Source organism: Rattus norvegicus, chromosome 5 (assembly GCF_036323735.1).
Source record: "Rattus norvegicus strain BN/NHsdMcwi chromosome 5, GRCr8, whole genome shotgun sequence".
NCBI classification, from domain to species: Eukaryota; Metazoa; Chordata; class Mammalia; order Rodentia; family Muridae; genus Rattus; species Rattus norvegicus.
The window spans coordinates 143998785-144012783 of record NC_086023.1 but is presented as its reverse complement, the minus strand read 5'-3'; the positions used below and the strand labels follow the sequence as shown (position 1 = coordinate 144012783).

Sequence of the window (13999 nt, the reverse complement as noted above, 5' to 3'; positions counted from 1 at the left end):
ATCCAGTAAAGGTGCTAGTCAGGGCCAGGCAGGTCTTGGGATCTTGGTTGTGTTTGTCTCTACAGATTGGGAAGAGTGGTAACATCCCAGCTGGGACCACTGTGGACACCAACATCACTCACCCGTTTGAGTTTGACTTCTACCTGTGCAGCCATGCAGGCATCCAGGTAGGTGGGGCCATCTCCTGGGCTTCTTAGTGGGTCAAGGATTAGTTGGTTATCCCTACTGCATTTAAAATATGTTGATTATGGCTGAGTATATAAAATGACTGTTATTTAGCCCCAAAGTATACTTGTAAGTTGCTTTATAATATTTGATTTTGTGTAATATGCCTCTTCATGAAGCCTAAGCACATTCTTAGTAGTGTTTTGGGGGAGAGTTATTTGTTTTTGTAATTATTTGTTTTTATTTTTTGTCATCAACTATCCACTCTGTTCAGTCAGGGACCACTGTCTTAGTTAGGGTTTTACTGCTGTGAACACACACCATGACCTATAAAAGACAATCATGGACTTATTCCCTGAAAGTGTAAGCCCCAGTAAATTCTTCTATAAGTCGCCTTAGTCATGGAGTAGTACCACAGCAATTGAAAAGTGACTGTGACAAAACCCTAAGGTTTCCCCTGAATCTTTGATTTTTGCTAAGCCTCAAATCTTCTCAACCATCACCCCTGACTTAGTGTTTTACTGCTGTGAACAGACACCATGACCAAGGCAGGGCTTATAAAAGACCACATTTAATTGGGGTTGGCTTACAGGCTCAGACATTCAGTCCATTATCATCAAGGCGGGAGCATAGCAGCATCCACACGGGCATGAGAGAGCTGAGAGTTCTGCATCTTCATTTGAAGGCTGCTAGTGGAAGGCTGACTTCCAGGCAGCTAGGGTGAGGGAGGGTCTTATAGCCACCTCCACAGTGACACACCTACCCCAAGAAGGCTACCTACACCTTCTAATAGTGCCACTCCCTAGGCCAAGCATATACAAACCGTAACAACCACTTACCATCTTTTACCTAGGGCACCAGCCGACCATCCCATTATTATGTCCTTTGGGATGACAACCGTTTCACAGCAGATGAGCTCCAGATCTTGACATACCAGCTGTGCCACACTTATGTACGATGCACACGTTCTGTCTCTATCCCAGCACCTGCCTACTATGCCCGCCTGGTGGCTTTCCGGGCCCGATACCACCTGGTGGACAAGGAGCATGACAGGTAAGGGCTAGCTGTTTGCTTTTGCTTCAGCTTTTTGTACCAACCCTTTGGACTTTTTTGTTGGTTGAAGGAAGTGGATGTTATTCAATTTGATGCCCTTGGGCTCCTCTATCTAAACCTGGGTTGGTGTTTTCTCTTAATTTGGATGTGAGTTGGCACTGTAGGGATGGCTGACGGATTAGCAGCAGTTCGGTTCACCAGGAAGGACTTTTATTTTATGTATTTTTTTTTTTTCCAGTGGAGAGGGGAGCCACATATCTGGGCAGAGCAATGGGCGAGACCCCCAGGCCCTGGCCAAAGCCGTGCAGGTTCACCAGGATACTCTACGCACCATGTACTTCGCTTGAAGGCAGAACGCTGTTACCTCACTGGACAGAAGAAAGCTTTCCAAGCCCTGGGAGCTGTGCCACCCAAATCCAGAGGAAGCAAGGCAGAGGGAGCTGGGGTCAGATGGAACATAGGAGGCCTTGTTTCTATCTACAGAGGGGGTATGAGGGTGGGAAGAGGACCACCAAGACAGATTACCAGCCAGAAATCTCTGATAGCAACCTCATGTCCTCCACCCCTCTCCCCATCTTGTCACATCCGACCCCCCTGGACCAAAAGGGGCATTACTAGTGCCCACCATACACACAGTTGTCTCATGTGACTCACAGTGCTAAAGACTCATGCTCGACAGCTTGCTAGGGTCAGGTCTGCAGCCCTGTGGTCAAATGCTGGTATGTTTGGGTTTGATATTCTAGATGAGAAAGTGGGTGGGAAGAGGGAAGGAATTTTTAGGAGCCTTAATCAGAAAAGGTCTAGATTTGTTGAAGAAAAATGAAAACAGACTCAGATCAATATTTTAGGATACTAGATGTTTTCATGGGTTCAGAATCCAGTTTGTAGGAAGATTTTTAATGCTAACGGTTTGGGTTGCTCCGCCCCAGCTGCCACCCCTCCCATTATTCCTCTCCATGTTCTCTACCCCCACTCGCCTCTCCCTGACAGACATCCAGCCCTAGTAACACTTAAGGCACTATGGCACTTAGCTCTGAGGTGACACGACCCTGTCTTCCTTCCGCCTGCTGGTGGGTAACCAGTGCCTTCCCGTAAGGGTAATGCTGCAGAACTGCAACCTTTTGTACCTTTCTCTGTGGGATGGGGTGTGGGTGGGAGAGGAGGTAGGGAGGGAGGGACGAGCTATCCCAATGCCAGCAAGCCTACAGCCAGAATGCCAGGTAATTTTCATTTGAAGGAATTTGCTTCCATAATCATTGAGCTTCTTAAAAAAAAAAAAAAAAAATCACAACCTCAGATGGTTAAAATCCATTGACATTTGCACTTTCAGACATGACTAGTCTCCGAGCTGCTGAGATGACTGGCCCTTGGCCTTTCCCCTCTTCCCTGGCCCCACCTCCACCCCCACCCCACCCCCACCATGCCAGGTCTAGAGCTACTGTCCTAGTATTTCTCATTCTTGGCTTCTTTCCCCCCTGATGGTAAAGACTCTTTTGTTTCAATATTTCTTAACTGGGGTGTCTTACAACAGAAGATCTTAAGGACTAACATAAGAAAACAGAAAACTAAATGTTATTTTTATACCATAACTTGAGTCTATTGCCAAAATCTGAAAATCCCTCCCAAACCTGATGACTCTGCATCCCAGAAACATGGAGCCATCAGAAGGAACTGTGGACCTGACTTGTATTCTAACCTGGCCAAGGTGGGGGGTGGTTGTCTCCCCAAGGTGGGGCTTAGCCTCTATCTTCCCTCTGTGCAGATAATACCTTGTTGTCGAGACGGCCTTCCTCCACGGCGCTGTCTGTCCCGCACTCTGCCTTGTAAGTGCATCTTCCCTTTTTCTGGACTGGACTGTCCTTTGACTCCTTGACTAACCGAGACTCTAGCATGTCCTCTGGACAGGCTCGAGAATTTTGCTGCTCCCTTTTGCTTCTGTTTACACAAATGAAATTTTCCTGTTTCCCACTAGGGCATGTGAGTGGGTAGCATGGGCTTTTCTTTTTCTACCCCTCTCTTGAGATACTGGGGTTGAGCTGTCTTGCAGGACTGGAAAAGAAGTGGGTTCTAGCTTTGTCCTTGCTGACCTTGAAGCGAGGCCCCCTCTTTCCTCGACTGTTCTTTTTTTCTTCCTGCATTATTGCTTGGGATGGGGAATTTGAACCTCTGTGTACAGGTTCCCCTTCTGAGGAGCCTGAGCTTAGGATTGCCCTGCTCTGGTGATGAAGCCATGATATTTAGATCTAGCCCAGGCATAGAGGCCGCTGGAGAAAGGAAAGTCTGAACCCTGGCCTATGGAGTCACAACCTTTCCCCAGGAGCCCTTGTACAGACCCAGGTTTGCTATGCAAATAGTCCAGGTTCAGTTGTGGCTGGCTACATTGTTCAGTAACTTCCCAACAGGTAGCACAAACATTCCTTATGGGAAAAGCCCAGGGCTGTTCAGTAGTTCCTCCTGTACTTCTTTTCTGCTGGCTACAGTATGGAGTGCCCCGTGGGCACAGGCCCAGCTGAAGAACACAATGGAGGGCTCTGGGAAGAGGCAGCTCACTGGAGAGCCTACATTCCTTACACAAGTGCCTAAACAGAGTGATGCCAACACTCCATCTGCCCTGCCCATCGCCTTCATAGACAGTCTACTTCCTGTTCCGTCACCCTTTGGGGAGGGAGCTCTTCGCAGACAGTGTGCTGTCAGCTTGGGTACATTTGAGGGCTTGGATTAAGGGCACTACTCCAGAAGGGTCCCGTCATTCACCAGCATTTGCAGATGCCCGTGGGGAACAGGTGGCTGTCACAACTCCCAGCAACAAGTTTTTGTTCTTTCTTTCTTTGCCTCACTCTCTCCAGTTGGGTTTTCAGCTAGAATGAAAATGAAGCTTCAGCCCTTTGGTATTTATGTGCCATCCAAGAAATAAAAGCCAGAGAGTGCTGGGCGTGATGGCCATGTCTGTAGTTCTGTTATCTCAGCACTAAGGCTGAAGCAGGAGATTTGCAAGTTTGGGTCCACCTGGGCTGCTGAGTGTGGCCAGTGTGCACCATGTAGCAAGACCATGTGTCCATAGAAAGGAATGAGAAAAATGACTTGGGGAATACATCTTGCTGTGATGTTTAAACAATTCTTTGAGATTTAACTACTGACCCTGTAGGTTCTTCTCATTTAAGGTGGTATGAACACATTAAAAACAGTGTCGCCAAGCCTCAGCTTGTTTGGATTTGGTTTAAGTGGTGCATTGTACCAAGCTCTGGGAGGATTCCAACCTCATCTTAGAGCTTTCTCCTCACCCCCACCCCCACTCCCACTGCCCCCCATCCCCGTTTGGCTTTCCCTTTCCTCTTTTCGCCTCCCCTGGCTTCCTTTTCCTTCTCCCTCTTCCCTCAGCTTGCTTGCTGGCTGGCCTGCCTGCCTGTCTGCCTGTGTGATAATGAATTCTCTGCATGGCTGCAATGATCCCGCTGTTCTTTGGCAAGGTCAGGCTTAGCTCATTGACTACAGAAGACCAAAAACCTGTTCCTCATGCCCAGTGGTGTTAGCCCTGGGCTGCACTGTCCTCAAGCTTACACTAGGTCGGAGCAGCGGGCCTGCCTAACTGACAAAATCAGGGAGGTTTCTGGCAGTCCCAGCACCTCTCCATTTTGTGGAGAGGGTTTGGAAAAGAGGTGGTGATGGGGAGTGCAGCTCTGAGTTCAGCCCAGTGTGACCCAGTGGTTGAGGTGGTAGTGCCAGCCTGCAGGGCCAGCCTGGAGCTGCTGTTGCTGGGAACTTATGCTTGGACTCTGACTAAAGTCGAACATAAGTAGGAAACTGCTCTAAAAATCTAGTTCTCAGCTGCAGCATGGCTCCTCTGTGGCTGGGCAGCAGTGTTTTTGAACAGTTTTCTTTTTAACCAGAATTCTGTGAATGATGCCAGGGACATAGTTTTCTTAGCTGGCCCATGGGAAGTCTACAAGGCTGCTCAGACCTGGCATCGGGCATCACAAAGGAGGATGGAATTTCTTCCCTTTCAGGGTGGAAGAGTCACCTCTGACCTAGCCAAAAGGCAGTTTTGGGAACTCATGTTGGGAGGAAGGATTTCGTTTTATTTGTTTTTTTTTTTTTTTTTTTGTTTTTTTTTTTTGTTTTTTTGTTTTGTTTTGTTTTACTGGGCTTTAGATAACCCAGGATGGTAGTTAATTATGCCTTCCTTGGGCAGGGATTATGGCAGGGATATGCAAGGCACTCTAATACTTAGCCTTCTAAGCAGACTGGGAAAGGGGGATTCTCTGGTTTTCTCTTTCTCCCCACTTACTAGGACTTGCCTTCTCCCTGAGCCACGAGAGAGGCTGGGTTGGTGCTCTCCCCTTACTCTGCTCCTACTGACTTAGAACCTCTGGCTGCTGTACGATAGCCCAGGAAAGGGAATGGAAAGAATGGGCTCAAAACAGTAATGTGAGGAAGGTGATTCCCTTCCTTAAAAAGGGAAATCAGAAACTCTCCAAGAATTCTGTAAGTAAAGACAATGTGTCTGAATGCACTGAGTCCTCTGGTGTCATAGCAATAAGGAAAAATGAATTGACTTCCTGTGCACACAGTCCAACCTGATGGGTGTATGTTGTTGCACTTAGCAGCCATGTGGTGGGCACGTGTGACAACTCTGGGTTTCACTTTATTTTCTAAACTTCTTATTCCTCTCAAGTCCAGCATGGATGGGGAAATGTCCCTGGAGCCCCGCAGCTGTGTACTTGTTTGCATTTGTTTCCCATTGAGACTTGTGTTTGTGTCCTGCTTTGAGCTGTACCCTGTCCCGTCCATTGTGAAATTATCCCAGCAGCTGTAATGTACAGTTCCCTTCTCAAGCAAGCAACAGCAGCACAATCCTGTGTTTTATAAAGACAACAGTGGCTTTTATTTCTAAAGTGTGGTCTCTGGCTTTTTTTTTTCCTGTCACAAAATAAACGGTGTATTAATTACATATCTGATAGGTTTTTAGATTGTCGTGCAGTCAAACCGCACATGGTCTCTGTGTACTTTTCACAAACATGCAAAACACTGTCGTGGTATTGTGAGAGGAGAAAGTAGGTACAATTCAAAAATGAGAAAAACAGAATGTCTTTAAAGTTTCTTGGAGATCATTGGTCACTGAGTCACTCCAGTACAAAGGATTCCAGGTGACTGGGCTGAAGCTGTAGCTGTAAAGACTGAACAGAAAGGGCAGACCTGAGAAGCAGGATAGAACATTACCAAGACATCAAGACTGACAGAGAGTAGTAGAATGTAGATCGTATGTCTCTACTTGAACGTGAGTGTACTGGGACATTCTTACCAAGATGGGATCAGTGAGACTATAGAAGGCATGTAGTACATCTCCTGACCAAGGATAATTAACCTCAGATACAAAGTTTTCTTTGAGGGGTTCTGGTGACCCTCAAATTCACTATCTTCTGAGTTCTACCTCCCATGTACTGGAATTGGAGGCCTATGCCTACCTGCCAGCTTTAAGCATCTTGAGATTCCAGAGGGGAATACCGTTTCCAATAAACACAGCCTTGGTGCTTAGGCAAGACAGGAAACTAGTGGTAGAAGTACAGGATTCACCCTGGGTAAAAGGTAGCTAAGGCCTCAGGTGCAAGGGAAACAGCTTACCAAAAGAAATACACTGTGGAGCCAGCCTTGTGGAGGGGGAGGAGGCAGAAGCTAGGTAACAGCCAAGTCACCACTAGGTAAACTGCTAACTTATTTTGTGCTGGTATAAATAAAGTGGAGAAAAAAATAGAACAGAAAAGGAATTTAGGTCTTCCAAATTGTTCATCAGGTAATACCACCACTTTAAAATTTCTCTTGTTCTTAGGAGAAAAAAGCGTTCTGATTTTGTCCCTAACAAGTGTTATGGATTGTGTGCCAGTACACCAGACAGAACCTAGCTCGCCATGCTTCCTGCTAAAACTTGTCTTCTCCACGGACTATGAACCCCTAGGACCAGAAACTACATTCTATACATTCTATTCTGTCATCTCAAGACAACAGCAGATACCATGAGGGAGAATTTGAGAATGAGTGAAATGAGCTAGAGATAACATGGGTGTGGAGTGGGCAAATCAAGAAGTGATACTGAGACTGGTTTGGTGGTAAACATCTTTAACCCCAGCATTTGGGAGGCAGAAACTGGTTATCTCTGATTCAAGGCCTGCCTGATGCATAGGGTGAGTTCCAGGTCGGTCAAAGCAACATAGTAAGACCCTATCTCAAAAACAAACACAAACAGACAGACAAAAATCCCCAATGGATGGAGTCTAATCCTGAACTTTATGTAAGCCAAAATAGAATGTTCCTCCATTTTCAGGTAAGCAGAGTAAGAACAGATCTCTTGGTGTTAGCATATTATTATCTTTTCAAATATTTTCACCCCCAACTTCAGGGGTTTCTTGGGTTTGGAACTTAAGCTGGGGGCATAGTTGTTCAGCTTGAAGGATCTCGTATCTTCCCAGTTCTGCTAGCACACTGATTCCTCAACCCTGGGGAAGATGATTCAGAGAAGGATTCTGGCAAAGAGCCCACGGAGGAATTATAGCTGGTGGACAGTGTACGTATAATAGGTCTAGCAGTCCTCTGGAGGCCAAGTATTATGACTTTGCAAATTATAACACTAAGCCTGTGGCTACCACCTGTCAAGTTCCTTTGGGATGTGGCCACCTAGACACTGTGATCCTTCCATCTGCAAAGCTTAAAGGAAATTGGTTGAATGACATAGTCCTGGTTGCAATAAGATAGACTTATTTTATTTGGGTTTTTCGAGATAGGGTTTCTCTGTGTACCAGATTCTTAACTGTCCTGGACTCGCTTTGTAGACCATGTTGGCCTTGAATTCTGAACTCTGTGCTGAGATTAGAGGTGTGCACCACCACTACCCGGTGACAGAAGTTTTTTGGTTTTTTTGTTTTGTTTTGTTTTTTGGGTTTTTATTGTTTTTGTTTTTGCTATTTTGTTTTTCTATTTTGAAAGACTTAGTTGGTTCCTTCTCAAACACACCTAACATGACTTAACTGTCATACCCTGGAGCCCCACGTTGTGACTAAAGTCTTTTCAGTACTAGTTGAACAACCTTCCCTCTTGCCTTATTAGTAAAAATATGATGTGGCATATGATGTACCATGAGGCAAAGGAAGGAAGGATATTGTGGCTATGTCCTGTCTTGGAATCTTAATGGCAGTTAAGGTTTGGAGGCTAAGGTTATGGTGAAAGACATTACTGAGAAGTTCTAAGCCTCGGCCATGCTTTACCAGGCTGCTGTAAGGATCACTCCAGTATCAGTTCATTAGAATACTACACTGTTTCTCTTTTCTCAGACATTCTTTTTGGCTATAGGCTGAGGAAGCCTCACAAGCTTGGGAAGAAATACAGAGAAGATAAAAGAAGCAATCCTTCAAAGCAGCCATGTCAGAAGTTAAAAGGAAGACACACACACACACACACACACACACACACACACACACACACCAACCCCCTGCAGTGTTTCATTCTAAAACAAGGAAATCGTCCTCTGGAAGCCCTAACCATTCAGGTTTCATGTGTCACTGGCTCATGTTCTTACGCCACTGGCAATGCAAAGTCAGCCTTCGAAAGACTTGAATTAATGGGAGTTATCCTTTGAATCATAAGGACTAGGAAGGCTAATTATGTCTAACAAGTCAGAAGCAGGTAAGGGCTGCTGGTTGGATACCCTGGCTTCCGGTGAGTAGCAGAGGGCCTGCAGTCTTAGCTCCATGTGTGCTGATAGCCCCCGTTTTCTATTGTGTTCCTTGCAAATACTGCAAGTACAAGTCACTGCAGAAATGACTGGTGGGGGCTGTCAGTTTTTAGTGATGTGTCTTACCTAACACAGGAAGTAGATTACAGAACCACTAAGGGCCATAGAAATGATAGTGGCAATTGGGAAGGAAAGTGAGCACTCCTTAAATCCCCGGGTCTCACTTGTAGGCCTCAAGGTCTTACCACATTAAAGTAGGAAGTTTAGCGTTCTATCCTTGAAATACAGAGTACTTGGTATTTTAATGTGCTTTGCTCTTTGTGTCACGTATCCATGTACCTATTTGTTCTCCTGATATTTTCGTTAAGTTGCTCATATAGTTTACTCATTTTAAAATCTGGTTGTCTTAATGAGCAATAAAAGCACATAAAGTTCAAGAAATAAGTTCTTTGTTGGAGAGATATGTGTATATATGCACATACACACGTGTGTGTATAAAATAATTTTTCCTAATCCACAGCTTACCTCTTCATTTTGAGTAGGAAAAAACTTCCATTGTTATGTCCAATTTATTAAAGTTAAATTTATTGCCTTTCTGACTTTTCTAGTTCATGCTTTTTTTCGTAGTATTTAAAGAAAACTTGCATTGTCTGGCTGAGATGGCTGCTGGGGTGCTCAGCGCTCAGTGTACACTCATTCCTCTGCACCTGAGATTTTGTACTAATTTATAGTTCTTCCTTCTGAGAACAAGCAAAGCCATCAGGGATAAGGCCAGAGTTTTATCCTACTTCTTGAGCCCTGTCCTTGAAAACCATCCATCCATCCATCTATCCGTCCAACAAATAGTTACTTTTTTTTCTTTTTTTTTTTTTTGGAGCTGGGGACCGAACCCAGGGCCTTGCCCTTGCTAGGCAAGCGCTCTACCACTGAGCTAAATCCCCAACCCCTAACAAATAGTTACTTAATGTGCTCTAACAAGACAGCAACAAGCATTGCTCTAGGTACTGAAGGTGTGGCAGTTAACAAAATATACTTTATGTCCTGAAGATTAGACTCATTTGGAAATCAGTTACACCAAACAGTATTTGGTCAGTAGAAAGCCTGATACAACTTTTTATTGGCAAGAGTCTTCTAGACATTTTTGCCTCCCGACTTTTTAATTCATGAGCTTTTTTTTTCTTATTTTTCGAACGTTTAATATTTATAATAAAGGTGGGGGGAACTAAAAGTTATAGCATGATATAGTTTAGCTCTGGACTAGAGCCCTGTGATAGTTTGAATGAGAATGGCTCTCACAGGCTTGTATCTGAATGCTTGGTTTCTAGTTGGTACGACCATTTGGGAAAGATTAGGAGGTGTGTCTTTGTTGGAGGAGGGGTGACACTGGGGGTGAGCTGTAAGGTTTCAAAAACCCAGGCTATTCCCAGTTAGCTCTTTCTTGCCTCATGTTTATGGATAAGGATGTAAGCTCTTAGCTAATGATCTAGCATCATGCCTGCCTGCCTGCTTGCAGCCATGCTCCCAGACATGATGGTCATGGACTTATTCCCTGAAACTGTAAGCCCCAATAAATTCTTCTATAAGTCGCCTTAGTCATGGAGTAGTGCTATAGCAATTGGAAAGTGACTGAGACAAAACCCTTGGGTTTCCCCTGAATCTTTGATTTTTGCTAAGCCTCAAATCTTCTCAACCATCACCCCTGACTTAGGGTTTTAGTGCTGTGAACAGACACCAATACCAAGGCGACTCTTATCAATGACAACATTTAATTGGGGTTGTCTTACAGGTTCAGATGTTCAGTCCATTATCATGAAGGCAGGAACATAGCGGCATCCAGGCAGGCATGGCGCAGGAGGAGCTGAGAGTCCTGCATCTTTCATGTGAAGGCTGCTAGTGGAGGACTGACTTCCAGGCAGCTAGGGCGAGGGTCTTATAGCCCACACCCACAGTGACACACCTACTCTAACAGGACCGCACCTTCTAATAGTGCCACTGCCTGGGCCAAGCATAAACAAACCATCACATTCCACTCCCTGGCCCTCATAGGCTTGTTCAAACACATGAGTATATGGGGTCATACCTAAACGTAGCATAATAAAAAAATTACATTTAGTCCAACTTCCAAAGTCCCCTTAGAATACAACAATCTCAACAATGTTAAAAGTCCAAAGTTAAAGTCTCTTCTCAGATTCATCCAATCACTTAACTGTAATCCCCAAAGCAAGACAGGAAACCAGCTGGGCAAACTCCAAACATCTCCATGTCTGATATCAAAGTGGTCTTCAGATCTCCACTCCTTTCTTATCTTTGTTGACTGCAACAAACTTCCTTCTCCTCCACTCCCTGTTAGCAGCTTTCCTCACCACTCTGGCATCTTTAACATCTTTGGGTCTTCAAGGCAATTTCAATGTTACAGCTTCTTGTTCATAATCTCTGGGCTTATCCTAAAGGCTATTGTCACTTCTCCAGCTCTGCCCTCTGTAGCACTCTAAGCTCAGGATGATCCACTCCACTGCCGATGCTGTTCTTGGTGTTGCTCCCATGGTTCTGGCATCTCCAATACACTGGGGCCTTCCCCAGTAGCCTCTCATAGGCTCTTTCCTGGTGGCAAGCCTCAAATCCTTTGCATGACCCCTTCAGTCCTGGGCTGTCAACTACAACTGGGGCTGCACCTTCACCAGTGGCCTTCCATAGCTTCTTACAGTGCCAAGCCTCAGCTGTTCTTCATGATGCCTTCATGCCTTCAAAGAGTCACCTGGGTGACTCTTACACATTATCAAATACAGCTGCTGCAGGAGATTTGGCTATCTCTGGAACACAGCTTCTTTGTGCTCTCAGAAAACACTTCTCAGAAGATTTCACCTCAGTGATGGTGGTTTCTTAATCACCACTAATTTCTTAGCTCCAGCTAACCAGCATTAATTGTCCCAGTCATCCCTTCTATTCTGGACTCTAGAGCCAGAGGATGTGGCCAAAACTGCGAGTTCTGCTGCTTGCAGGAACTAAAAAATGGCCCCCTTGTTCTAGTACGTTATCACTAGCTCCTGTTTTCCAACCCCACTGCCTAAGCTTTGCTGTCCTGGGATTAAAGGTGTGTACTACCACACCTGGACTTAAGCTTTTCTTCACCTAGAACTTGATCTGTCCGGGGCTGGCTTTGACTCAGAGACCTCCTCAGCTTTATCTGCTGGGATTAAAGATGTGTACCACCATGCCTGGATCTAAATTTAGCTGAGTAGGATCTTCCCGAAAAGTCCCACTCCCTTAATCTGTTATTTCCTAGAACATAGGATTCAGTTCCATTTCACTTCCTGGGGCACGTTTAATATTTGACCATATATTTTATATTTTTCCTTTCTAAGCCTGCTGTGCTTGCTCAAAATGCTCTTCAGAAGACTTAACCAGAGAACAACGTCTCTGCTGGGAATTCATGAGCTTCTCATGTGGGCTTACTCTAAAAGGGTGTGGTTCTGAATAGCAGAAGTAGGTAGGAGCCCATCATAGACATTTGTTGGATTTTATTGATTCTAAGAGCCCAAATCTTCCTCCAGTTAAAAAAGACAGCACCTTTCGCAGTAATGGATCAGTGGTTTAAGAGTCCTGGCTGCTCTTCCAGAGAACCTAAGTGATTCCCAGCACCCACATGATTGTTCACAACTGTCTTACCTCCAGTCCCAGGGATCTGCCACCCTCCTCTGGCCTCTGTGGACACCAAACTCCCACACGCATAGACCAGACACCACCACCTACATTTTAAAACAAACAGAACCACGATGTTTGTCATCACACCGTGTTTTCTGGAAGCTAACTGACCTATGCATTAATTCAAAGAACTAGTTCAATCATCAAGAGACGAGGGTATGAGAAGTCCTTGCACAAGTTTGAGATTTAACCCTCAGGGCTTAGATCAAGATATGGATAGTAGATACTCAGAGTGTGAACATGACTTTTAAGATGTGCTAATTCATCTGGGAATTTGGTATTTTAAAGTTGGGACGAATATTTCTTTTCAGTCAGCAGAAAGGAAGTGAGACAGAATTGGTGTGTCAGATGTGGCTTGGAGTCCCTTCCATTTATTATATACTCAGCACATTTATTAAGTGCTTCAAAATTGTAACTATAAATATTTTTGTTACTAACATTTGTTTGGGAGGGTTTTTTTTTTTTCCTGTGCGTTGTACACGGCCTTTCAGTTTTTCTGACGAGGAAACTAAAGTCCAACGATAAAGTGACTAATCCAAAAACCCACAATGGCGAGGGAAGGGACAGTGAAAATAAAATCATTCTCGATTTTTCTCTTAAAAAAAAAAAGGAATATATGTCAAAACATTACTGGTTCATTGGGACACAGCAAAAAATAATGAATCATTGGTAAGCCTGCATTTAGTAGTATCTGGTTTCACGAAGCCAAGTGTTTTTAAAAGGATGTACTATTTGCCTGATAATGAGATGGATCTAGTCTCCCAAAGGTTCCAAGTCAGCAGAAGACCATATAGGGAAACTGGAGGCTGACCAGTTTAGTTGTAAATGTCTTGAGGAGTCCCGAGAAGAGAAAGGCGAGGGCCCCTTAGCAGGTGTTTTAACACCAGAAAGTAGTGTAGGTTCCTCAAGAGTATTGGGAGGCTGTTTAAACATAAAAATAAATCCACCGGGTATTCATGTAACATAAATACCCGTTTCTTATTCATCTGTTTATAAACTATATTGAACTTGTAGTCACCGCCTAGTGCTTGTGCTCCAAGCGGGTGTGGCAGATGGAGGTGGGAGGGAGGGAGGATGCCCTTGGCTGGTCGGTCACCCGCCACTCTCAGGTAGGCTGTACCTCAGGTAAGCTCCGCGGGCTGGCAGCGACATCGCCTCAGGCAGCAGTCCCCACCCGGGTGGCTGGCGCCGGGAAAGCTGGCCTCTCGCTCGGGATTGTCACCGTCAGGCACAGCGGGTGCAGGGCGGCCGCGCATCCGCGGCTCCGCCCCGGCCAGGCACCGGCTCGCCCTCCCACCGCTCCTTAAAGGTTGCTCCCGCAGGGCTTTTGCTTGAGGCGAACTGCAGACCTGGAGAGCC

At 45.2% G+C, this 13999-nt stretch overlaps 1 protein-coding gene and 1 long non-coding RNA gene across 8 annotated transcripts in view; one reads left to right on the top strand and one right to left on the bottom strand.

Moving 5' to 3' along the window:
- The window catches only part of Ago1 (argonaute RISC component 1), a 58123-nt gene extending 51957 nt beyond the window's left edge, over nucleotides 1–6166 (top strand). For 5 of the 7 annotated variants that reach the window (XM_063287758.1, XM_008764025.3, XM_039110021.2 and 2 more), the window contains 3 exons: nucleotides 66–167; nucleotides 1019–1218; nucleotides 1457–6110. In XM_063287758.1, coding sequence (XP_063143828.1) covers nucleotides 66–167; nucleotides 1019–1218; nucleotides 1457–1565 — 411 coding nt within the window. In that variant the 3' untranslated portion in view covers nucleotides 1566–6110. Of the gene's footprint in view, nucleotides 1–65; nucleotides 168–1018; nucleotides 1219–1456 lie in introns of all 7 variants that reach the window. The other 2 variants (NM_001191765.2, NM_001317181.1) reach the window with 1 other exon arrangement.
- On the bottom strand, nucleotides 5537–13906 carry LOC134486991 (uncharacterized). Its single transcript, XR_010066636.1, has 2 exons — nucleotides 13761–13906; nucleotides 5537–12684 (listed from the first exon to the last, which is right to left on the bottom strand). It is a non-coding gene; the product is annotated as an uncharacterized LOC134486991 (long non-coding RNA).
- Nucleotides 13907–13999: the final 93 nt, after the last annotated feature.